We start from the raw sequence: 26,033 nt of genomic DNA, 5'->3' as shown, positions 1-26,033 counted from the left end.
ATGGACACAAACAAACAAGAAGGTAAAGCATCCTCTAATTTCACTTCTTGATAGTATGAAGAGAGATAGGAAGCAAGCTGCCTTTGTATGACTATCCCCACGAGAACACCTCTCAGCAACTGCGAGTAAACTCTCCCTCCTCTTAGTTTCATAGAAATATTTGGGGTTTGAAGTTTCTCCATCTTATTTTAAAAACACCTCCCTCTTCCCCCCTGGAAAATAATCCCATGGCTTAGGTAAAGTGCCTTATGGGAAGTCATTGCCCTCTCTTACCTTGGGATGAACAGAGACCTCCAGCTGTTGAAAGCTACTCTCACTGCAGTGAGGATCTGCTTTTCTCCCCCACATGCTTTGCTGCATGGGGTTCTTGTTCATTTGAGTGCCACAAGAAAGATTTCTCTGCCAGTCCTGGCTTCACAAGCACCAAGATGTAACTATGCCACACTGCCTGCACACAACCAGTCCTGCTACTGTCAGCAGCATTTCTGGAAAGTGCCGTTATTGGCTTAAGATGTTCTTCCTGCAGAGGAATGTGGGCCTGGTGGTACTTGCTTTTCCCCCCAAACCACTTGTAGGACTGTGCTCTGCCTTGCCACCTGAGAAGTGATTGTGCTCATATGCTAAGGAATTCTTCATACGATGAAGAGCAGAAGGGGCAGCCTACAGGAGTGCCCATAACCGTCAGCTCAAGAGAGTGAGCCTGGACTATCTCTCTTCCCTCTAAAAGATGTTGGTGTTGCCATGGGATGGGTAATGGAAGAGTTAATTCCTCTATTATTATTATTCTAATTTGACCAAATTAGGTCTATATACCTAGGCCCCTCCACTACAGTACAGCCTGAAAAGGAAATTATCTCAAGGATTTTTTCCAATTAATTGGTATGCCCCCATGGGTGGCAGACGCTCACTGCAGAAACTGGGAGATAACCATGAAGCCCTTTGCTTCCCATAGTGCAAGGGAACTGTTCCAGCTCCTGGCAACGACTTTGCAAAGATGACCTGGGTATGTGTGGCTACATGCAACTTTCAGAGAGTACTTCTGCTCACATCCATGGCAAAGGTGGGAGATAAAAGCACAGAGACAGAGATCCTCTCCACTCTTATGGCCTTTTTCAGTAGCACTTCCCCACTTTGATTGTGCCCGAGGACACAGACTGATCCATCTCCAAACCCAAATGAAAGATCACTAGAGACTTCTGCAAGGCTGGCTCAAGCCCTCTGTGTTATATATTAGTCCTAAGAAAATGAGAGCAGTGAGTGACCACGGCCCCTCCTCACTGTGCCACACTTCTACTTGTCACCTCTAATTCTTCAACAAAGCTCAGCATCCAATATAACCAATACTTTGACAAAACAACATTTCCCTGTCCTCTCTGTCCCTGATTCATACTGTGCTGTTAATCAATACGTATATCCTCTTGCTCTATTCTGATCAGTCATTATTCCCCTCCCCTCCACACTAAGCATTACCACTTACACCAGAGCAGACACATGGGCTGGGTTTTCAGGATTCAACTTCAGAAATCCAAAGAAAGTTTCATCATTCATCAGGCCAAAAAATTGATTTCTAGTACGTAGGGTTGAATTAAAAAAAAAAGCCCAGAAAACAGACCCTGAAGAACCAAACTATACAATAAAAACAACCTGCCATTTAGAAGATGAACCTTGGCACCTGGTGAGGGCTGGCTGGTGATTTCTGACCCCAAATTTCTGGCAGTTTTGGTGATGGCTACTTCTCCCAGTCAGTCTGCTGTCCAGTTTTCCGCAGGAGAAACCTTGGAGGACATTCCCTGCAGGGTCAGTATCTGACCCTACAACAGAAACTCACAGCTGTGAGACTGGCCAGCACAGGGAGTAAGTGGCACATGGGTAGAAAGGGACACGTGGCCTCTGCTCTCTGTGGCTCACACTTCTGTGATTCACTGGGGAATTTGCTTATATTCCTTTGAATCAGGACAAATCCTAGAGACCAGAACAGGGCCAATGTGTAGGTGCCCTTGGCAGTAGCCGATATTCCCCCTCAGGGGCAAAGTAATCAGAACATAACTGTGCCTTGTACAGCTCTGACTTCTAGGCTTTAGCTTTAGTATTTAATGTACTTTCTAACTGCTTAGAGCCCTCCCCACATACATTCCAAGCCTCTGCAAGACCAAATTTCTCTTGTCCTGTAGGCACAGGTAGATAAATGACAGCACACCTGCAGCCAGCACAGGAAGAGGGAACCTGGCTGCCCCCAGAACTGGGCACGGGGTCACTGGCCACACTGGTGACTGACAGCAGCAGGAGATTAAGCAAATTCTAGGAGGCAAGAGAAAACTCACTCTGTGAATTTATATTGTCGAGAGGAGGCAATGCAGACGAGGAACTGGGTGGGATGGTGTTTTCTGGGAGGTGCAGGCCAGCCAGCCTGACATAGGAAATAAAACTTGAATTGATTGAACAGACTGCAATCCCCTCCAAGTGTCATGGCAACACAACCAGCAGTACCTTCTGGTGGATAACTGAAGAGCTTATGCACAGAAAAGACAATGTTATAAAAGGAAATAATAAACATACTTTTTCAATCAAAAACCTACAAATGCCTAGAGACTGTGTCTCTGGAGTGCCCAAATCACTTTTGTGAAACAGATACAAGCTCCTCTGTGAGCTAAGTCTCTTTCAGAAATGTTAAGCCTCACTCCATTAAATCAGCTGGAAATCACAATGCCATAAGAAAGCAGGAATTTGAAACTAATGGTAAAGATAATATATATATTTGTCTGGCATTAGAAAAGACACCACTACTGCTCAGTATGTGTCTTGACAAAATATAACTCAACTCTCACCCTTTCACATGGACCAGCTCTGGACTGAAACAGGGCAGCAAATGAGGTGAATTTAACATCTGGTTTAGTTGAGCCGTTCTCATTTTACAACTGCAGTTTATTTTACAAACTACACAGTGTTCACACCTCCTACAGTGAGTCCTTTAAAACTGATTTATACCTCAAGAGGGACTTTCAACATCTCTGTTCCAGTTATTTATAGCAACTATAATAAGTCATTTTAATTGACTGAAGTTCTTTATTCCCACAGGAGAGACTGAAAGTGTGCCTGTGAGTACCCCTGCAACACAGATTTCCCAGGTAAAGATGAGCAAAATGCCCTAAATAACTCATAAGATTTTAAAGATTTACTAATGGATAACTAGTAGTTAAAGCTAAATTAAGTGGAAGGAAAAACATAGGCACTAATGAGGAACATGGCATCTAAAATACACATACTGCATGAATGTATGTCACACATATCACATCTTGGGCCTGATTTTAAGAGACACTTCAGTAAAATTTCTCTGCTTACAACTGGTTAACTGTGCCTAGACAGGTGATTTGTGTGCTCAGCTAATTAACTAACTGGCATCATTAACATCAATTAGAGAATGTCTGTTCACTGAGCTGGAGGCAGATTTCATGGCTGAGTTCTGATGAACTTTCACCATACCCACAGAACCATCCCAGGAGCAAGAATGCATTGATTGCACAATGAAGGGGATGTCAGGGGGTCCTCCCTAGCAGAAAGGAAGTCCCTGGGGGGGCGCTGAATGATTGCAGCAACCTCATGGCTCCTTGGACCATGGAGTGCTATTGTCTATTAGACCAGGTCAGCTGGGCAGACCAGAACATCAAGTCTTGCTGCATGGCTCCCCAAGCTTGGAAACCCCATGTTTGAGTCCACGTGGCCTCAAGGTCATCAGGACTTCCAGTGCTTTGTGGTCTCTTTGAGTTAACTTTCTTGCTGCTATTAGCCACTGTGGATGTGATGAGACTGTCTGTATCATGACTCAGGGAGCATCCTTCCTGTAAGATGCAGTTTCAGTGCTCCCACAGTGATGTTTCCTAGGCATTTCCAGTCTGCAGGAAACACAGTGGAGTTCTGAACACTTCAAAACTTGATGCAGTTCAATCTGGAACTGTATCTAACAGATAAACATTTCCCTGAACTGGAAACCCTGTCTACCACTAGCCTTGTCACCATCACAACACTAAATGCCTATAACTGCTTGTAAGAGCACCATGGCAAGCAGTTGCAGAGTTATGGGATGCCTCTTGCCATAACAGAGAAGGTACTGCTTTTCATAAACAAATTGGTGCTTGTTTTTTTTCCCAATCAGATGGCTCCAAGCTAGAGCTGTGACTGAGCTGTTGAAAGGCCTGGCACAGTAAGTCTAGCATGCATGAAGAGCCCGTGCATTGCAGGTCAAGTATACTTCCTAAACAATCCTTTAAATGAAAGTTAATAGCTGGCTTTCTCCTTCTGCTTCTGCAAGGGCCCTATGGACACTGCAGTGGCCAAAAAAGGACTGCACAGCTTTGAAATGAGCTGAAATGTGTAGGAGCTTGCAGACTCCTTTAGATGTACCCTTCCCTTCTGTCCTCACCCAACTGCTTGCTGTTTATTTCCACCATCCTTACCTACGAATGTAAATTGTGAATATTCTCTTAAAGCCTGGCTGTAAATCAGCACAGCTCAGTTAACTTCACACTGCGAGGCGTTACAAGCCTTCGTAACGATTGGCTGTAGTTGCGCTGCCTTCAATAGCAATTTTGACAGTCTTCAGCTCAAGGACACTGAGAACAGGAGCAGTGCTAATGTAAAATGCCTTAGCGGCTGCCAAGGACTCTTGGAGAAACAGTCCTGGGCAGCCTCTTTGATAGTGAGGGATAGGTGTGAACACAGCTAGTCAGGGAAGCCCTTGCTTCCATGTGGACACTCTGTAGCAGCCAAGGCAGTAAACACAGCTCACCAAGACTAACCATCTGCTTTACAAGGCTTTTCTCTGTCTTGCATCCCGGGTCATTCAATCCATAAGCCATTTCCATCTGATCAAGATGATCTTTCTCAGGCTGCCTCAAAGTGTGAGCAAGATTTCATGCAGCAGGGGTGGTCACCTTCTTTAGCAAACAGGTCAAATTGCTGGCACCTGCCAAGGGAGGGTGGGAAGGCTTTCCAGTTTTGCTGCTGCCTCTGCTCCTGGAAGCAGCATCTGTTTATTTCACACTTTTGGGCTTGCACAGCAGATGAGACAAGAGTGGAGGCTCAGCAAAGATTCTGCAGACAGTACAGATCCACTCTAAAAAAGTAAAATCAAAACCATGCTGAGAAATGGTTCTTGTTCATCTTCTGATCCCACTCTTCTCAGCCTACCCAGCCACCATTACTTCTTCATGGTCATAATTTCCCCCCTCCGTGTTGGTAAATGCTTGCTCCACTAACCAGGGGCACTTCTACAGAGTTCATATTGCTATTGGGTTGTAGGTCAAGTGATAGTCACAAGAGACTGTTGCACACTGTCCTCTTGAGTCATGCAAAGACAGGAAAAGAATCCTTTATTTCTGCGTGCAGGGCCACTCACAGAGCACAGCGCGATTATTGGATCTTACTAGAGATTTTACTTGCAGTTTTTCCATGTACAGCTGAAAAACTTCAGGTAGGCTGATAAAATGGGAGTCGTAGCCCCCACAAGAAGGCAACCTGCTACAGATGCATAGCACTGGAGCCCATACTACACTGCTTTGCCAGGTTTAAGGGCCAGACTCAAAGGGCAAGCTTGGGCTGAAGTTTCTTTCTCATACGAAATGATTTAGAGGCCTGAGTGCTTTTTTTGGAACAGACCCTTCTCAGTTCTTGGACAGGTTGTAAGGATGTGCTGTGACCACACAGACTGATTTGTCCTCTAAGCATTAGGTAGTTCAAATTAACTTGCTAAAATGTGTTCCTCTTCAGCTTCACTTATTCCTACGAATAGGTGAGCCAGGTAACACATTACAGCTGAACTCTTGCCAAGTTCCCATCCAGGCATAAAATCTGGGTTTTTCTGTTTGTTTCTGTATATATTGCGCTGTAGAACCTTTAGAAACACTGAATCAGCTCAACTTTCCAAGGGTTCACAAAACACTGAATGGGCTCTCATCTAGATGACTGCGCTCGCAGAATAAAATGTAAGCACGAGCTGATGCTTCACAGGCTTCCTTTTGTTGCAACAGCCCATGGGATTTAAAGGATGGGTTCTTACCATTAGAAAAGAGCGCAGGCTAAAATGCAGTGCCCAAGCGCAATTATGCACTTGGCAAGAGTTCAAGGATAATGTGTTGCTCCTATGCCACTCCACTTAAGTTTGGATGAAGCTTGTATCCAATGTGCAAGGTTGTTTGTGCTTCTTTATGCTCCAAGCACTGTGGGCAGCAGAGGGAGTTCCCAGGGTTTCAGCACTTCATGCAAGCTCTGGCAAGATGTGGCTGATGTGCTGCTGCTTTCATCCATCTAACAACAAAGTGAAATGTGAACAGAAGATGCATTTCTGTATCTGAAATAGCCATAGCCAGCTGCATGGGGCCAAGAAAGCATGTACCAAGCAGGACAGACACACAGAGCACTGCAGGATACACGAAGAAAACAAGCTAGCAGAGTCACTAGAAAAGCAGAGTCTCAACAACAGTGAACCACAAAATAAAAAGTGACTGCCTGCTCTTAGATCTATTTGCTGAAACGCACGATATAATTTGGTCCAGTCACTAGTCCAGATCTCTCTTTTGGCTGCCTGAACTCTGGTTTCAGTACACATGGACACGGAATTCTACATAACGGTCTCTGTTTGGCTGACTCTGCTGATGCCTAGCAGTTTTTGACTCTGAAGTTCGATCTAGATTACCCCCTTTCTGCAAGCATCTCAGGATACAGCCAGACTTCTGGGAAAAAAGCATTTCACTTTGATCTTATTCTGCCCAGATATAGATACCTCAGAGCCAGCTTCCAGACTGCTCCACTGTTAGGTAGCATAACTTGGAGTATTGAAGCAGATTGCTAAAATGGATCTGATGAATCACATCTTTTCATTCTAAAGAAAGCATACAATGCCTAACCTCAGTGCAGGCTATAGATAGACTCTGCTTTGGCAACATCAGCTTAACGTGTAAGGGACTGGCAAGCACAAGTGAGCAGGGACAGGAATACTAACATTTTGCACAGCTGCAGTACTTTATGATCCCACACTCCCCCTGGCACGTATGTTACGATGTCTGATGCCAGACCCCACAGATAGCAGAAGCAGTGTGATCTCCCCTCGCAGCCATAGATCCAAGCACTGCTCACAGGGTGACACTTCCTGTGACATTCCTGCATCACAGGAAGGCGTTCACCATAGTACACTGCAAACAGGCTGAACCGAGGGAGCTTGAGCTCCAGCCGGCCTGGGGAGTCAAGAAGGACTGCCTGAGGAGGGAAGATGTTCTCTGCCCTCACCTCTAGCCTCCTATCCCCCCTGCCTTGTTCCAGCTATTGTCAGTCCAGCTCCTCCTGCCCAGGCTGCTCTGGGAATGAATGGGGGTCTGTGGGGTAATCAGTGGGGTACGAGTGGGGATATCAGGCAGACATCCTCTGTAAAGACACTGTTGGTCTTGATCAGGGGAGGATGGTGCATGCCATTGCCCTGAGGTATCGGAAGCCATCTCTGCTCCATTTACAGGACTCAAGCGCCTGAGTTCCCCGGGGTGGCTGTCCTCTTACCATCAGTGCTCCTGTTTTGGACTCAGTTTATAACCAGATGTTAGGCCGAATTTCTGTTGTAAAGGTAAAAAACACTGGTACTGAAGCGCCTTGGGCCGCGACCTCACTGTGGGCTTTGTGCAGGCAGAATGAGTGCCTTGCTCACAGCAGTGGGGGCAGAATTGACAGCCCAAGCTACCCCCAGAGAGGGCGTCCCTGCTTGGCCTTCCATAAGCTGCCTGCCTCCCCTCACTGCCCACCTCCAAATGTGCCTTGTCTGCTCGCTGTGCCAGCCTGGCTCTCCCTGCTCTGTCTCCTGCTTCGCCCAGCTGTCAACCGGCTGCCTCCAGCTTAGGTCATGAGGTCTTCCAGCAGTGCTAGGGCCTCTAGAGAAAGAAAACAGGGATTGTGGGCACAGTGTCTATGCTAGAGAAATACCCCCAGCTCCCTTCCCTCTAAGAATTAGAGAGCTGTCTCCTTCCCTAGAAAAGGCCCGCTGACAAAGAACAAAGCTTCACAGTCCTCTGAGTTAGGTGTTAGGTCTGACCAGGGAGAGCACCAGCCCCATCAGCATATGCGGGAGGAGGCTTTGCTCAAACATGGCTGTATTGATCGCTCAGCTGCTTCTGGCATTGATAACCTGGCTGCTATTATTGCAAAGTGCTTGGCATGTTTCAGGCTGTCCCCTCCTTCTGGAGACGGACAGGCTGCAAACCTGCCAGGGAGCCTGGAAAAACTCTGGGTCCAAAAAGGGGCACATTGATTGCCCAACACAAACATTTCCTACTGTGTACTGTGGCTGCAGCAGGAACCAAACCTCCCCCCATGCCTCCCAGCCATGAAAGGAGAAAGAGAACAGCACCTTACAGGAGGGACGCACCTAGCCTCCATGCCAGTCTGAACCAGGGGTGACTCTTGGGGACACAACCATCTTCTTCTAGGATAAGAGGCTGTACCACCGCGTTTGTGGTTCCTCTAGTTGCAGGCATTAGCCTCTGAGTTGAAGGCGGGTTTCACAGAAGCGATGCAGGAGCTGTCACGAATCCAGCATGGCGAGTACGCCTTGGAGGAGAAGGTCAAGAGCTGCCGCTGTGCCATGGAAGAGAAAGTGGCTGAGATGAAGAACTCCCTCAACACCTTCAAGGTAGGAGTGTGACTGGCAGAGGGCTGCATATGTGCCCCTCTATCTTGGGTGGCAAGGAGCTCTCACCTGCTTCCATCAATCCTTCTTGCACACAAAGAAAATGAGCTGCAATCATTTCAGATGTATCTGGAGCAGCACCATCAGCTCTGTGTCTCCTTCCAGACCTGGAGTTCCAACTCCAATGTAACCTGTGCCCTGGCCTACACAGCCTTCTTCAGGAGCAAAAGAGACCCTTGCTCTGGGCTGCACAGGCAACATGCATACAGCATGCTCACAGGCAGCCAGCCACTGTGCCATAGCTCTCCCTGGGCCAGGTCTCCTGCACTTCCTGCAGAAACCAAAGCTGCTGGGAACCAGGGAATGAATACGTAATGCCAAAGCTTTTGAAGTTGTTCATTCCCACACGGTTGGGAGGAAGTGCTGCCTGGTTTGATCCGGCCCATGAGGATTAGAAACAAAGGACTGGGGAAGAGAGCCTAGCAAGAGGGCTCGATGTGCACTTCAAACCAGTCAGCATCTCCATGCAGAAACTGGACAACTGCCTGTGAGGAGGCAGGCTGAGGAACTGTTTTATTGCTTTAATGGTAAATTTTCCCCATGGGGTTTTGCTGAGTCAGTAATACCTTGTGAAGTTAAAGAGGGCTGGAAAAGCCCGTATGTCCCCCGTGATGGGAAGAGATGGACAGCACCAGGCTAAAGGGGCTCTGTGGGCCCAGCTGAACAAAAGCACGAGGGCATATAGCAGAGGTTTCAAAGCAGACAGAGGTAGGGTTATCCAAGATGTTGTTATAGGGGAAAAAAATGGTTTTAAAATCCAGATACAAGGAGTTATTCAAGCAAAAGGAGGTGCAAAAGCCGATCTTCCTCTGCCTCATGCCTATGCTGACTGTCTAAGCACTGAACTCCCAGTGAAGTCACTTCCTTGCTCAGGGAAATCCCTCTTTCAGTTTTCAAGAAATAATTTAAGTCTTGATGAAACTTGCAAGAACTTCATGCATAAAGAGAACTCTACGTACATATAAAGCTTGGCTGAAACTGCCCAAGGGAGGATGTGCTGACAGTGAGACACACACATGAGGTTAGAGCAGGTCTCCTTTCCTTCAAAACCCAGGCTAAAAAGGCAGTTTCAAGGCCCTATTTTAACTATTAGTGGATGAAGCCCTACATCTTTATCTTCTACCAGTGTCGTAACCACATATACATATAATGATCTTGCAAAGGAAAATCACAGAGATACCCTCCTGAAGCACCTCTAGTCCTCACCAGCCAGCATTCAAAGCTGTGCTCTGTAAGGCTGATGGGCACAGTTGGAACGCTTGTGCTTTTGCTTGTTTCTCAGGAGGAACTCAGTGATGCGAAATCAATGATAGAAGAAATCAGTGCCAAGCAGGAGGAAATGCAACAGAAAATTGAGCAGCTGCAGCAGGAGAAGCGGCGTGAATCACGGAAAGTGAAAGCTAAGTAAGAGCCTGAGCTCCAGGACTCTGGACGTGCTAATGAGTGGTGGTGTGCATTTTGTTTATTTCCTTACAGTTCAATCTCTTAATCTTTTCCTAGCTGGACATATGTATAAACCTCTGTAATTACTGGCAGCTCCAGCCCTCAGTTCCCTCCTGGCTTTTAGACACCTCTGCTGCAGAGCAAATACAGCACATACACATCAAGATAGCCCCAGCAGCCCTCAGGGAAATCAAGTCCTGGTGAAACAGTCAGACCTGCTAGAGATTTATTATGGCAGGAATCAAACGTCAGGAGCCCTCACTGTTAAAAGCTATTGCTAAGCTATCTCCATCCAGACAACAGCACTACAGTATTCCTCCCCTTCTCCTGCTGTCAAGCACACAAGACTCTCTGTGATCCTGGCAGTGCAGTCACGTCTTGCTTTCCTGCCTCCAATCTCTTCTTCTTCAAGCAAGGATACAGCAGCATATCTGAACACTACTGTTACTGTGAATAGGCAGACTGCTCATCCACCTTGGCCCTGATTAGCCTCTCTCGATGATGGATGCACAGCTGCCTTGATGCAAATACTTTGCAAATCTAGGCTAGCCCCTTAGCTAATTAAGCCATTTAATTAGATGAAATATGCTCTGCAAAAGAACAGAAATAACCTTCTCCTACAGTCAGTGAAATTACTTCCAAAATATTGTTCATGAACTGAATGCATCAAAGCCAACTCCTTTCCTCATCTTTGCAGGAGCTATCCTTTTTCTGTCTGTGCTTGTACTTATACTGTTGTCAGCCACAAGTGTAGCATAGCTTCTCCTGTAGCATTCATGTTTTCTAGCTGTCTCATTCTTTGTGTTTGTACAGAAGAGCACAGAAGGACGATCACAGCTCACAAACAGTGCCTACACCTCTCCAGGGCAGCCCATTTCGATCCATAAACCTCCCAGAACCTGTACTGATCAATGAAGATTTTACAAGTCTTTTGCACAACGTGACTTATGAAAAAGGTAGGAAAGAGAATAGGTAAGTGCAGTGCCTTTCTTAGGAAAAAAGTCCAGAAAAGGTCACTAGATTAAGAGGGTATTGAGTTTTGCTCAGGTGCCAACAGCAGAAAGAGAATGGAGCTGCTCCCTGTAGCAGCATAGCTCCCAGGTCTGTGCACACAAGTCCACGTTGTGTCTCGAGAACTCAAGCATGGCTTTAACGCTGGCCTGGATTCAGGAAATGCTGCTCTGTGAAAGTTGCCGCCAAAGCCGTTCCTCACTTACTCCAAGGAAAAAGGAACTAGGCTGGATCTTATCCCCTGTAACACTCATGACACACACTCAACTGAACAGAAACCCTGATGGAAATACTACAGCTTGTCAAGTTGTTTTCATGCTAGGGATCAGGGCACAGAAGGAAGGATCACAGGGATTGGGCTGTCAGAGAACACCTAGTGTGGCATTAGGGGGACACTTGTGGTTGATTAGGGTGGTAGGAGCTGGAACATACACACACTACTAGGGGCAACACTGTTCTTTGCTAGCTATGAAAGCTGCTGACCCTCAGGATTAAGGTTATACCTTGCTCCAGGAAAACAATGCCAACTGCTAAATGCTTGTGAAGTCTGGAATCAAAAACAGGTGATGGCCCAGCGCCTTTTTTTCCTATAACTAACTTGGAGGGGCTGGGGGAGGAGTCTAAGCTTGTCTTTCACCTTCCTGCTCTACACAAGGAAGACACCAAAACCATACATATTTAAAATGTTAACAAAGGCACAGAGTCTGGAAGAAAACTCTGTACTGTCTTTTGCTCTGTTCAGCTCACCTTCTGCCCTTCCTTGAGCCCTCTCCCTTAAATCCCTCACTGTCCCTCTTTCTTTCCAGTCATCTCACCCCTCCATCACTCTTCAATAAGCTCTTTATCACCCTCAAATAGCAGCTGTGTCTCTATGTCAGGTATCAGTCCTTTTGTTCTGTCTGCTGGGTGTCATCTACCAAAGGGCACTTCCTGAGCAAAGACAAGCCAGGATTACTCAGGCTCTAAGGTCAGACAGCAATGAGCACAACAGAAACCCCACGTTAGCCTGCCTAAAGGTGCTACTGACACAAAGATCATGAGAAAAGCCACAGCAAAACTGAGCAGCTTTTTCTCCCATGGAGGAACTAACAGGGATATTCCCACTCCTAAAATGTGAAGGGCTAGAGGATCTAACCACACTGACTGGGTTTGGAAGGAGGAAGCCTACTCTACAACTATCTTCTCTCATGTTTTCCTTTGCTTTTCAACAGTGTCTGACACCAGGATCATGCCGATAGGAGAAGGAAGTGTGAAAGTCCTAGGAGGTCCAGGTAGGAATAAACTGAACTGCTGAAAAACAATGATTCAATGACAACACTTACTTTACTTTACACTTTACGTGGACGTGGTCCTGGCCAGCAAAAGGACACGTGAGAACAACTGCCAGATGCCTGCACTGTTCACTTGAAGCATTTGCTGTTCATGATAGCTCTTCTTGAATCCACTTAAAGGAAAGAGAGAACAAACATTACAGAATGGTTCACTGCAATCCAAATTCAAAAGATTGTCATTAAAGCAATTTCAGACCAATGGCACTGATGTACCCTCTCCAGTACGTTCTCTGTGATTTAATAGCCTCAGACTACCAGTCCTGCTGCTTGCATGATCACTAATGAAAACTTTAAGAGCTATGACAACGTACACCCATTAAGAGGGACATTTAAATCTTAATTACAATGATACTTTTTTTCTTCCCACAATACCTTTCAGCCAACCTGCTGTATTACCAAGTCCTTAAATGTCCCAAAACCATAGAGTGCAACACACTGGGAACATATCTTATTTGGGCAGAAAATAAATGCTGGAAGAATGCAAACTTTGTTCTGCAGAAGGGCTCACCAGTTGCACTTCCATTTTTTGTCGTAAATGAATTCCAAATGACTCCACCACCACTGAAGCACTGAGAATACTTCAGATTCCTTCTCCTTTAGATGGGTAACAATGCAGGTTTATCTACAGCTAGAGCATAATGAACTAACAGCTAAGATGTCACACTCCATGCAGCTGTTTGTCATTGCAGGAGCAGCCATAGAGACAGAGGACAGCCTCAAGCCTTCGCTGTCAGCAGATGGTCAGACAAAGGTGCATCTGCAATCAACAGTATGGAAGCAGCCCAAAGACACCAAGGACTGGGGAGATGAATACATTTCCAAAGAGCAACCAGAAAGAGGGAAAGACGTGGGCCAAAGCAGATACAGCTCAGCAGACAACATTATATGTGAACCCTCTTTGGCTGGTAAGGACAGAGGGGCACACAGCTGCACTCACCTGGCATGAGCTGCTAATCACCTTTTACGGATGGAGACATATAAGGCAGTTTTCCCTGGTTGGAGGAAATGTCTCAGAGTCTCCTGTCTCCATAACTTCTGTTTTTTCCACTTGCTGGTTAGTTCTATCAGACAATACACAAATATGCTCTGCACTCCAGACACTCATGCCCCCTTCCAGAATATTCTTAGAATATAGGTTCAGAATAGGTTCAGAATACTAGTAGGGCTGTTGACAGTGTAGCTAGTTATGTGGGTAAAAAATACAACTTCTTGTTCTGTGGGAAACTGGATCTGAATCCTTGGCATGAGTTGTTTTGCTTTTGATGACTTGTTGTTTTTTTTTTTTCCCCAAAATCTTGGGGGGAAACTAGAACTCACAGGGCAGAACACATTTGTGTTGGAGCCTTCTTAGCAAGCAATGTGACTCCAATCATCCCTGGAGCACACTGTAGCATGAGGCTACAACTTGGTATTTTGGGTAAAGCTAACACAAACGCAGGACGTTGATCTTCTCTGCAGCAGTTTCTCTTCATGATTTAATACCAGATCTCCAGGGGAAATGCACTCCAACATGAGGGGGGCTGTCCTTGAGGTCAGCATTTCCTTACTTTTTTAAACTTAAACATTATTTTCTGGAAGCCAAAAGGCAGAACATCGCTTTGGAGCTGCTGGAGTCAGAGAGGAAGTATGTCATCAACCTTTCCCTTATCCTGAAGATCAAGGCAACGTTGCAAGGACCAGATGTGAAAAGGAGCACCAAAGAGAGAAGGTATTTCCGTTTAGTGTGCTCTCTCTTTTGGGGAATTTTCTTCAGTCTGTTCTTTCTGATTCACCCTCTCTCCTGCTTTTCTTTTATCCACACAGAGATCTTTAAACACTTATAAGTCATTTCTTGTTAAAAACTGGAGGCACTGAAAGGTCTTTGCTGCGATTAAAGACTTTTCCTGCCTGTCTTTACATCCCAAGCCCTTCCATATCCACTTCAGTCTCCTGAGTCTTATCAGTCTTCTTTTCCTCCTTCTAATTTGTCCTGCCTGAGTGGAAACAAAGCTTGTGCATGTACTGCTTCTCCCAGTCTACAGCTCCAGTTCTACAGGTTAATGTAGGTAATAAGCCCCTTGCCAGTAGCTGCATTCATCAATTATCAATATGTATACACAACTCGCATGTATTTACATAGATAGATGAAATCTGTGGGACTGACCTAGGTCCCACAATTCGAAACAGTTTTTTTGCTACATTATTTCCCATGAGGAGATAGTTCTTACAGTTCTCCCCATTCCTCAGTTTTAGCCAGGGAGTTCCCAGTCCTGAGCACATCTGTGGTGCCAACTGCATGGTAGCTCTCTTTTTCTTCTCTTTTCACCATCCCTGGGAGTCATTTGACCAAAGTCCACTGTGGAACATGTAGTTGATGTGGACTCAGTTAAGCAGTTTCATGACAGATAACACGAACTGTAATGTGATAGTTTCAAGTTTGTTTTTACTTTTACTCTTTTTCTCCCTGGGAACTTTTCATCTGAGAACACTTTGATATTTGATATCATCCTGATTATGGATGAGATCAGGACAAAATAACAGAAGGAAGTAGGGCATTTTGACCAATATTGCATCAAAGGGCTTGACAAATGATGCAGTGTACAAATTTGGGAAGCATTCCTCCAAGCACCCTATGGGATGGCTCACAATCACAGTCCTGCTCCATTAGCCACAGAAGTCTGGGCTTTTCAGTTCTGCAAATTCCAGCCAGCTACACAGTATATTGGAGAGCCAGCCTAAGAAACCTTCAAAACACCCAATAATAGTCCACTGGAGAAGGTACCTGTATGTATGTAGCAGCCTGCTACAGCCCTGTACATAACAAGGCTTCTTGGTGCAGGCAAGCCCAGGAAGGCTTCCAGGTGTAAAGCAAGCCCATGCTGACCACTCATGAATGCAAACTTCAGCAGTGCATGCTTAAGGCTGAGCTTGTGCTCTCTGTAACCAGTCTGATATTGCCTCCTTTCAGTTTCTTCCCCAATTCTTTGCGGTACCTGGTCCAGCAGCATGTCGATTTACTTCACGCTCTCCAGGAGCGAGTGCTGAGCTGGCCACGCCAAGGAATTCTAGGTGACATCTTCCTGAAGTTAACAAATGATGAGGTATGTTATACAATCTCTGGACTCTTCCGTTGTGATGCATGACAAGGTGCGGATGGCCCATCAGTGAGCCAAGACAGAAGAGCAGCAGAATGGCAGTACTGTGAAGCTGCAGCTACAGCAATGCCTTTCTGCCACTCTCTTTTAAGTGCAGCCCCAGTACACGGTAGCCCCCTCTGGTTGCAGCTCCTCTGGTCAGGATATCCACATGCCAGACCCACTTGGAGCTCCACAGGGCCACAGCACAGTGCAACGATGATAACACATTGACAAAGATGAACAACCATACATAATATTAATGCATGAATCCCAGAGCTGGCTGGAGAAGCCACATGTGAGCCTTGACAGCTTAGGTGTCTGTATTCACAGTGGAGGTGTGAAAAGGGCCTAAATTTTTCATACATTCCTCTCCTCCAATATATTTTGCTCAGTTTTGATAAGCAGGTAGGCAGGTCTCATTCTGTATTGGTTTGTAGCTCCCAGTAAAACAGCCCTGTCACTGTTGCGTTACAATGTCTATTTCTCCAGAGGCAAAGCCTCTCCTTTTCAAGGTGAAGGGTTCTGCCCAAACCACAGCAGGAACTTTCCTAGAAAGATGTGTAAAAACTGCTCTGATGCTTTATGAATTTTAAGACTCATAAGAAAAGCTTCTTCCTCACCAGCCTCCCAGCATCTCATACCTGCTCTGGTGTTTTACACATTGTGTTCAACAGCTGATCCATCTTACTAAATAAGCCTCTCTTACGAAATCCAGAGCCCTGAAACTCTGCACAGTTAGAAGCTCTGCTGCAATCATGAGCTCCCAGGAGTGACAGGGGAGTCAACAGTTTATTGTGCTGGCTGTCTCTGTGACAAATATTTCTCTTGAGTTTCTTTGTTCTTTTTGTTGTTTTTATTTTTCCCCTGTTTATAAGAACAATTTTCTGGACTACTACGTTGCTTACCTGAGGGACCTGCCAGAATGCATCTCCCTAATCCACGTGGTGATCTTGAAGGAGGTAAACTTCCTGCCTGCTTCACAGATGCATAACAGTAACGTGCATGCTTGGCTTTCTTCCTGCTGTGCTTTCCCAAGAAAGGACTTTACTGCAAATCTAGTTGTTCTGTCATCAGTGTCAGTTTCTTGAATGTCTCCATGGCTGACAGGCACCTACAAAAAGCAGCTTTAACATGTAACTGCTGTGTGTAATGAAAACTGTATTTACACTGAGACACAGAACCTCTGATCAAACCATGCACACGCTATCCAGATCTGCTCTGGCTGAACAGAATGTCTCTGACGCAGAAATTGTCCAAACAGGGACACCAAGATTGAGGCTGTAAGTGCTGAAGTGCTTCTTGAGGGAGAAAACATCCTGAACTTCTCAGCTTTAGACATCTGCTCTCTCACATTATTAATTCTTGATTTAAACGAGGGAAGTTGAAAATAAATAAAGGTAGCTTTAAAGTGCAGGAAGTAAACCACACTAACTTCCTTCCAAGACATCCTAAGAAGTCAATCTCATTTTCTTCAGTTCCGTTTGGGACTTCATTGTGAACAGCAGTGTCTACCTAGGCCTTGCACACAAACTGACTAGCATGCTTCAGATATACACCCCTGCTTAATAATGCCGAGTGTCTCCTGCAAATAATCCTCTGCTATTGCTTGTGGAAGAGTGAAGATCACTGCATTATCACAAGCAACCACCACTTGGCTGCTGTGCTTCTGTGAACTGCTGTAACCACTTATGGTAAAGCACTTGTTAACGCCCAGAACTATCTGAAAGCAGACATTTCATGGATGAGAGAGACTCTGAAGGTGCTTTCTCTATTTCAGGTAGAAGAAGAAATCAAATCCGATCTCTACATTCTGTTCTTCCATATAGTCCAGCGAATCCCTGAATACCTAATTCATCTACAGGTAGGGTCCCAGGATGGAAACTGCCATGCTTAACCGTTATAACAACACATGACTTAACTCAGAACTGGGACATGGGTCTGTGCATCCACAGGGCTTCTGGCTAACTCAGCAGGCTCTGCAAAGGAAAAAAAGACCAACCACCACCACCAAAAATGAAAAGAAAAGCCAGCTGACAGTGCCTGATTTTCATTTCATACCTGAAATGTTTTTCTGTTTGCCATTTTTGCCATTTGACCTGACAGAATCAAGCCTTCCCCTGGGAAGCCAAAAGTTTTGTAATTAACTCCAGTTAAGAGAGCTAGCCTCCTTGCTGAGTTGTCCACATGCATTTTAGCTTTTGACGACTAAGGCTAGGAGTTAAGAAATTTTCTTATGCAGAGCTTGCTTAAAAACACAGTTTTGCTTCACAGGAAGATAATCTGAATTGTACTGAAACATTTCAAAGAAGGCAAATGTCACAGAGCCCTATAAAAACCAAGAGATTGGTTTACTTCTCCAATACTAAGCTCAACCAGTGGATCACCCCCATCTCCCACGGTTACATTTATGGTGGTCACTCATGTATTTGCACTGTAACAGTAGATTGCAGGCCCTGTCCAAGTCTTTCAGAAACTGGTGCTGCCTAGAAAAGCTCCCACAGCACGTAGGGCAATGTCAAGTGTGCTCCACAGTGTTAATTCACAGTCCCAAAAAGCACCTTTTCCCCAGTAAGGGCAAGGATGTCCTTCAAACTGCCACCTCTCCTCTGTGCCCCAGAATGTCCTGAAGTTCACGGAGCAAGAGCATCCTGATTATTACCTGCTGCTGGTGTGTGTGCAGCGTCTCCGGGTCTTCATCTCACACTACAGCCTCCTCTTCCAATGCAATGAAGATCTGCTTATACAGAAGAGGAAAAAACTGAAGAAGTAAGCACAACAACAGCTCATTCTCTCAATTACAAGGGAAGGGGAGGTGTGAGGCCAGCCCAGTAGCATGGGGCTTTTGTCCTAGACCAACAGTACATTACCCACTTGAAATAAAACTAAGCCCTGTGCATATGAATGCTGGAAAAAAACCAGTATTGCTATTTCTCCTTCAAACTGAGGTCAGATTTGCTGTGAGTCTTTCCACCTAAGTTAAATGAAACAGTTTAATCTTTCTATAGCAGCCAACATGCATTACAACATTGCCATTGCTTTAGGGAACCAAAAGTTGGCCCCCAGCAGGAGAGTACATTGAAATTAGCTGCCTCAGCAGGTCAGGGTATAGGTGAACGCCAAGCCCATGTCCTGAAGCCCATTACAGGCTAAGCAAAAGATAGAAAGAATAGTGCTTTCTGTTTTTACTGGGGGAGGGAAAAAATAATCCATAATTGCTGGGAAGGGGTTGTTTTTAAGGGAGGCATTAAGAATGGGACAGGAAGCAGAACCCCTTGCTGACCAGGATAGACAAGGTGGAATAGATCCTTCCTCTGGGTGGGAAGAGATGCATGGGAATATTAAGGACCCTTCCAGCCCTGTTTTCTTTGATCTTACTTGCTCGTGCTCATTCCCTGCCTTATTTCTTAGCACGACGATGGATTTCTCCTCCCTCAGGTCGTCCCTGGTGAAGCTGTACAAAGGTCTCACTTCCCAGTGTACGAGCCAAGAGGTTTCTCCAACACCCAGCACAGCCTCTATCCGTGACAGCGGGATTCACTCCGAAGAGGCAATGCAGTCATTCCAACCAGCACCTTCCTCTGGCACGACAACCCCGTAAGCCATATTGTCCTAGCAGAAGGCTTTCAAAGCAAGCTGAAAATTCTTTCCTCACCCATACACTATGCCAGTGACACTCTCTAGTAGACTCTCTAGTAGACCAACACTGCTCCCTGTGTACATGCAGAGATGAAGGGCTGGCTATCTCCTTCCTGCTATCCACTGCCATGGCTTACTAGCAGGCAGTGTTTCAGAACTCTACCCACAGTTGCCAGTGCTCTTGCTAGCTGTCTGCATACTGGGGAGGACATGTATTTGGTAAGGATGGCATCAATGTGCAAAGCCGCACTTTGTGTTATTCACTGCTGTCAGCATCACAAAAGCTAGGGAACATGACCAAGGATTCTGACAAGTAAGAAAGGTGTCTTTTTATACAATGAAACCCACTATCACAAGACATGAGCCCATGTAAGTTCAGAAAGTTACAATAATAATTAAAAGAACCCTGTATTCTTTGGCCATTGAGAGTTGCCAGAAGAGATGATGAATACTAGCACACTAAGACTTGACTATTTCTTACGTAAACAATTTGTGGCTGTTGTGCTTTCTTACGTTATTTAACAAGAGTTTGACTCTATCTTTCTCAAAGTCCCTCAAGTAGTAGTATTGTTAAATCAAGCTTTAGCCTCCTTTTCCCCAGACTACCCAAGCCAATCTTCTTTCTGGCCAAAGTCACTCCAGGCTCCTGCCTTGGGAGCCTCAGCTGACACCTCCCCACCTTCCCTACATGAATCTCAAACCAGGAATCCAAGATGGGCCCAGATGGGACCTCGTAAGCACTGAGCAGAGGTGGGGGAAAAACAGCTCCCCAGATGCTGCCAGACATGTAGCTCATAACACAGCTCTGGACAAGGTCTGCATCCTCTGATGCAAACTCTATAAGAGCTTTCCAAGTATTCTCAAAACATTCCTGGGGACAGAGTTCCACCACAAGAGAGGAACCTAAACCATCTAAAAAGAAAGTCAGACCACAGGAAAATAAGACATAGCCCCACTACAAAAAAAGGGGAAGGAGAGTAAAAATTGAGAATGAGGATGAACAGGAGAAAGAAGCACCAGTCGGTATTTCCTCTGTGTTTTTATACTTTTTTTTTTAATGGTTTAAATTAAAATGTCAGTGAAAGTCCTTAGACAAGGACTTCCACCCTGTCTGTGGAAGCTTGCTCCTGCTAACCTAGCTAGGTGATTTTTAGTAGCAGCAGCAACGTTACTCTTCTCCAACATATTAAAACAATTTGGGGTCATAAAGCCAAGAGAACTGGGTGGGAGTAAGGTGGGGAGAGATGTTTCTGTAGTCCTCCAGTATTCCACTTTCTTCTGTTTTTTTTTTTCTTTTTTTTTTTTTTTTTATTTTAAGGCATTTGTTGCCTCAGATGAAGAAACCTCAGCCAACTGTCCTGGAGAACATCCAGGCTGTAAAGCCCCCCCGACTGGGAAATGGAAAGCAGAAAACACGAGAGGCCAGAGAACATCCTTGCATCCTCTCAGCTCACTGAGCAGGAACTTAAGGCTCTGACAGCTCCTTTACAATCCATCCCTGAAATGGAGTATGAAGCACCACCTGCCGATGCGGTGGGAAACCCAGAGAGAGCCATCAGGACCTCTGTGGAGCTGCTGCAGGATGCGAGGAACTTTGCGCCAAGCTATGAAGAGTTTGATTACCCTGGGGAAGTCTTCACCATGCCAGGTCCCTATGAAGATGATACTTTCCAAAATCTTGCTCTCTTTGAGAATTGCTCCCCAGCCTCCTCAGAATCCAGCTTAGACATTTGTTTCCTTAGGCCTGTTAACTTCACATCAGAACCAGAGAGGACAGATCATGCCTTACAGCCACTGCCTAAGAGCAGTACTCCTGTGAGCAGCAGCACTTACAAGCGTGAGATGTTCCACAGCAAAGGCAAGCAGCTGAGCAGGTCTCTGAAGGAGCTGCCGAGGAGCGCTGAGGGTGTGAGCTCCAGACTCTACAGCACACGGAGCAGCAGTGGGAGCCGGCTGCAGCAGAAGCAGGAGAGGAATGTCCAGCCTCACTTGATCTCAGCCTCATCTCGAAGCTCCCAAAGGAGCTACTTCCCCCCACAGAGAGGAGCGGGTGAAAAACCAAGCTTTTTGGAAGTAAGGAGGCTTAAATAGGAGGAGGAAAAAAAAAAAAAAGGCACATGGTGGTGCAGAAGCAGCAAGATAAAGATCTGAGATTCAGTTAGGGCAGAACTTGCCAAACTAGCTTCCAAGTTCACACATTCAAAGCCCTCATTTGCATGTATGTGCCCAAGGGAGGGAACACAACACAGGACAGCTGCTTTTCAAACACATCTTCCCCATGGACAAACATGGGCTTGAGGCACTCAGCTGGCTAAGTGACAGTGAGACCACTCTTGAGAGGAGCTAGCCTCTCATGCATCTCTAGCTGTCACTGAGCTTCCCCCATGAGAAAATGTTCTACCTCATCAGGGTCGTTAAGCATGCGCAAAGCGGTTCAAAATGAATAGAGGATGGCACCCAGTTAAACATGTGTCTTCTAACCTGCTACAAGGAGAGCTGGGTTGAGAAAACTGATGGATTTAGTATCAGATCCTCATTTGGTACAAACCAGGATGACTCTGCTGAGCTCAACCCATTTATTCATCTAAGGATCTGGTCCATCGGTTTTGCTGCACCTGTGTTTGTTGGTGAACCAGTAAGTCTATGGAAAACTGGGCAGGGCCCAGCAACCATGTCTCTGTCCCTCAGACAGCCACTGACACAGTAGGCAGCATTCCAGCTCTTCAGGGACATCAGATACAGCAGGAATGTCTCTGTAGCTTGCAGTGCCTGCTCAGTCAGCTTTGGGCTTGTGCAGTCAGGGAAGAAAACCCCGAATGGACACCCAGGCCCCATTTGAGGCTTCTTTGAGAAGGGGCTGAGTGCTGTGATGACCTTAGTACGCTTCCTCAGTGACACCTAGAGAAACACCTACCTGCTCAAACAAGACAAGGTGCAGATGAGTGTGTAAATGTAGATAATGATAAAAGGAAATTTCCAACAATTTGTCTGGAAAGGCAGTAGGGAAGCTTCAAAAGAGAAAAAAAATATGAGTGTATAAAGGAGGTGGTAGAACAGGGTGACAAGGCAAAGAAGAGCTGTGGGGACACAGCCCACTCAGAAACAACAGCCTGTGGGCTGCCTGGCACTCATATGCACAGATCTATGCCCCACAGCAGGGTGCGGATAGGGAGCAAGTCCCAAATCACAGGCCACGTTCATCCCCACAGAGCAATAGAGAGACCACTGTGCGGTGGTGGACAGAACAGTCCCCAGAGCAACACTGAGGGGAACTCCGCTCTCTCCTGAAAGGGGAAGAGATATTTTAAAGGCATATTACCACAATGTGTGTGTGCTACCAAAGCTTCTTGCACCACAGATGTAAAACCAGGGAGCAGCAGAGTCAACAGAAGAGTCTTTCACATCGTATCAACTCAGGAAGCCTCCCAGTCCTGGGGTAAAGAGCTCATGAGCAAGGAGGAGTTGGGAAGAACCTACTCCTTCAACTCCTCATGCTGGCTTGCACCCTTGCTGACAAAAGAAGGGGCTAGTAAGACCACCTAAACCAAAATCTAGCAAGGAAGGCTCCAGTTCCCTCTAAGAGTGCTTCTCTCTCCAGTCCTCTGCCAATGCCTCAGATTCAGAGCCAGCAACAAGCTCTATGTAGAGGTACCAGTGCTGCTGAGGCCCAAGTGATGCATTGTCTCCCAACCTTGCCAGCACCTCCTGACCCACCAAGTCCCTCCTAGCAGAGAGAGAGAAAAAAAGAGAAGGGGACAAGGATGTGAGGTTGCAAATGCTGGTTAAATTGTCTTTTCCCTTTTAGGAGCTCCATGCAGAAGACAACACCAGGTTCTGCCAGAAGGATGACAATGAGCAAACATCCTTCAGCGACCACAACCCACGGCACGAACCCAAAGGGGGTTTCCGGAGCTCCTTCCGCAAGCTCTTCAAAAAGAAATAAGCAGCCCCAAGAAAGGCAGGCCACAGCCCAAGCGCAACAGTACTTCCCTGGGTCCCTAAGGGTGGAGACAGACAGCAAGGTCCTGAGATGTCCCCTGATATAATAGGTGGAGGGATGGGAGAGAAGACTGTCACAAATGTGTCCTGCTCTTCCTAGCACAGGGGAGGGCCAGGCTATGGGTTCAAGCAAAGCTCAGCCAGCAGATCCAGTAAGCAGAGGAATTCGCTAGCTTTTACTCCTGCCTAATTTTCTTCAGTTTTTGAAAGCTTGGGCCAAATACCTCCATGTTCTCCTCCCCGTCATCCCCCAAACTGTTTTTCTGCCATAGATCTTCACTCTTCCAAATTCAAGCCAGGACTAGTTCAGGCTCACCCACAACAGACAGGTGCCTTGGCATCCTGGCCAGAAGTCCAAAATTCTTTTCTTTCCTCCACTTCCTGAAGAAAAAACACTACTGAAGATGTCTTCCAGAAGGCCAGATTACACTATCCAGCTGGTTTGAGAAGGTCTAATAAGCATCAGCTGAAGCACCTGGATTTTATTCTTCTTAATCAGCACTGTCTTTTCTTTTGGACTGAAATCCTCTTCCACCTTTTAATCAACATGCTGTTTCTCAAACTGCCTCCTACTGTACAAATCTCTGCTCTTGCTGTCAGAATTGCCCAGGTCTCCACGCAGGGGACGCAGGCTGAGCACAGGGCCTGCCACAAGAGACAAAGACTCTTCCACTCTCTACACTCACCATGGATTGACGCAGATACTGACACAGTAGACTAGCACTGTGGCTCCTGGTCTGCAGTACATCTTAAGAGCATTCAGCCAGCTCTTTTTGACCTGACACCATTTTACAAGCCCCAGCACATGAAGCACCCCGCTATGGAGCAGATCTTCTAGAAAAAAATTGACCCACAAGGGCAGGAAAGACAATGGTGCCCCATTTTTGAAGTCACAGCATTCCTTCAGGTGCAAGGACACTTCCTCCCACAACAAAGCCACATGCATGTCCCACCCACATCTCAAAGGACAAAGCCTTAGCAGTATTGTTCTCTGGACAAGCCTACAGATTCTGTTAAAAATACAATAAGGAAAGGGAATCAAAGCCCTCTGGCCTACAGCTCTCCCACAGTACTAACTGACTGCCCTTTCTTTTTCCTCCTCTGCTGGAGGGAAGAGGTAGCTGGAAAAAAGGGTCATTTCAGCTAAAACAAAAGTAATTTCTTATTACAATCAAAGTTTTCTCAGCATTCAGAGAAAGTGACTAGGATAAAACTTCAGGGATTAAAATGTTTCAGCCTATGTCTGCTCGTTAGACTTTACTGCAGCCAAACTGAACTGAGAAATCCAATTCTCCTTCTGAAAAGCAAGAAGGTATCTTCTTGGGCTTTTTCCTTTATCTTCTGCATTAAAAAACAAAAAAACAAAAAAACCCAACAACAAACCCAAACCTCCCCAAAATAGTTAAAAGTTTTTAATTACAGAAAGAATTCAATCTCTTTCTCTCTCCCTCACACTTCATTATATTATCAGTTCTTTGATCTCTCCCAGCTGAAGTGGCTCTACACTGACCAGCCACGACATCACCAAGACCCTCCTAGGACTTTCATAGGTGCCAACCCAGACAGTGCATGCACTAGAAAGAGATGTGAAAGAAGAGCCAGGTACTTGTAACTGAGCCATCAAAGCCTGTTTGTTTTGCAAAGAAATAGTTAGAATTGATGGCTATTACTTCTATAGACAGGTCTACTTGTTTGTCCATGGAACCAGAGTTTTATCACAATGGATGGGTTTCCTTTCCCACCCTGCCCTGCCAAGATGTAGGTAAATATATCAGGAAAGGAGATGAGGAAAGGAAGAAGGAAGACAAAAGGCTGGAAATATATGAGCAGATGTATGCATAGTCTTGGTAGCTAGTAAAATGTGCAACTGCCCATCTCCACTCAGAGCATTCAGTCACAAGCTCTGGGGACACACACAGTGTCTGTGCCAGTAAGGGGCTCTCAGAACCACTGCTAAGCACTTTGCTGCCCTAGCCACAAGTGGTTACTCAGAGGCCACTGATAAGAACTGCTACACATACCACCTAATGTGGCTCTCCCTTTTCTGTACAGACAAAAGCAAAGCAATGAATACTTTCTATGACACCTGACACCCCTCACCTTGGGGATGACTACATAGTGTTAGTCTTTAAAGAGATGGTGGGTTTGGAGACTGTGGTAACCATGGCATGCTCTCAAGGGCTCTGATTCTCATATATTTGGGTAGCACATATAGAGATTTCTACTCTTCATAGAAGAAACTTGCTCCTCCACACTTGCCAGGCAGATGTCAGGCCAAAAAGAGGGCAAAGAGGAAAACCTGTGTTCTAAAATCTTCTGTGTAAGAAATCCTTCCAAAGTGGCAGACCCTTGCTTGTAAAATGCATATGGATTCTAGCTTCTGTTTTAGCCATTTAAGGCATGGTCAGAATTGATGGTTATTATTTCTGATTCTGTAAGAGTTCTTACTTACAGGCCTATACTCATCATTTGAGATGTCCTGAGTATTTCCTTGTAACTGCTCAGAATCTGCAAAATGTAAATAAAACCAGTGAATAAAGCTCAGCACCACAAAAGGTGCCTCTTGCAGGATGCAACCCAACTTCACCTTTAGTATATGTGCGCTCTGGATTATTTTAATTTCTTCGCCAAATAAACGTTGCTTTTAAATAATGCTGTTCTCTTTTTTGCACTGACTCAGCTGTAAGACTGCATCCATTAAAAGGAGAAACCTCCAGTCCCTTCCCGAGGTAACAATACTGACAAAACTCCATTCCTTTGTGCACACGGTGTCAT

The 26,033-nt window shown here is 45.8% G+C and overlaps 1 protein-coding gene across 1 annotated transcript; it reads left to right on the top strand.

The window, feature by feature from the left end:
• Window positions 1-23,202, top strand: ARHGEF33 (Rho guanine nucleotide exchange factor 33). The gene is given in 17 exon segments (XM_042824315.1): window positions 1-22; window positions 3,076-3,125; window positions 4,151-4,198; window positions 8,501-8,665; window positions 10,005-10,126; window positions 10,979-11,121; window positions 12,388-12,447; window positions 13,197-13,412; window positions 14,086-14,215; window positions 15,455-15,587; window positions 16,499-16,582; window positions 17,401-17,484; window positions 18,241-18,389; window positions 19,032-19,217; window positions 20,578-20,641; window positions 20,643-21,332; window positions 23,065-23,202. Coding segments are annotated over 17 exon segments (2,484 nt in total).
• The last annotated feature ends 2,831 nt before the right edge of the window (window positions 23,203-26,033 follow it).

This window comes from Centrocercus urophasianus, unplaced genomic scaffold (genome assembly GCF_019232065.1).
Source record: "Centrocercus urophasianus isolate 14NV4802_14NV808 unplaced genomic scaffold, USGS_Curo_1.0 seq_10, whole genome shotgun sequence".
In the NCBI taxonomy this organism is placed as follows: Eukaryota; Metazoa; Chordata; class Aves; order Galliformes; family Phasianidae; genus Centrocercus; species Centrocercus urophasianus.
The sequence above is the reverse complement of the archived record's forward strand: the minus strand, read 5'-3'. Positions and strand labels throughout refer to the sequence as shown.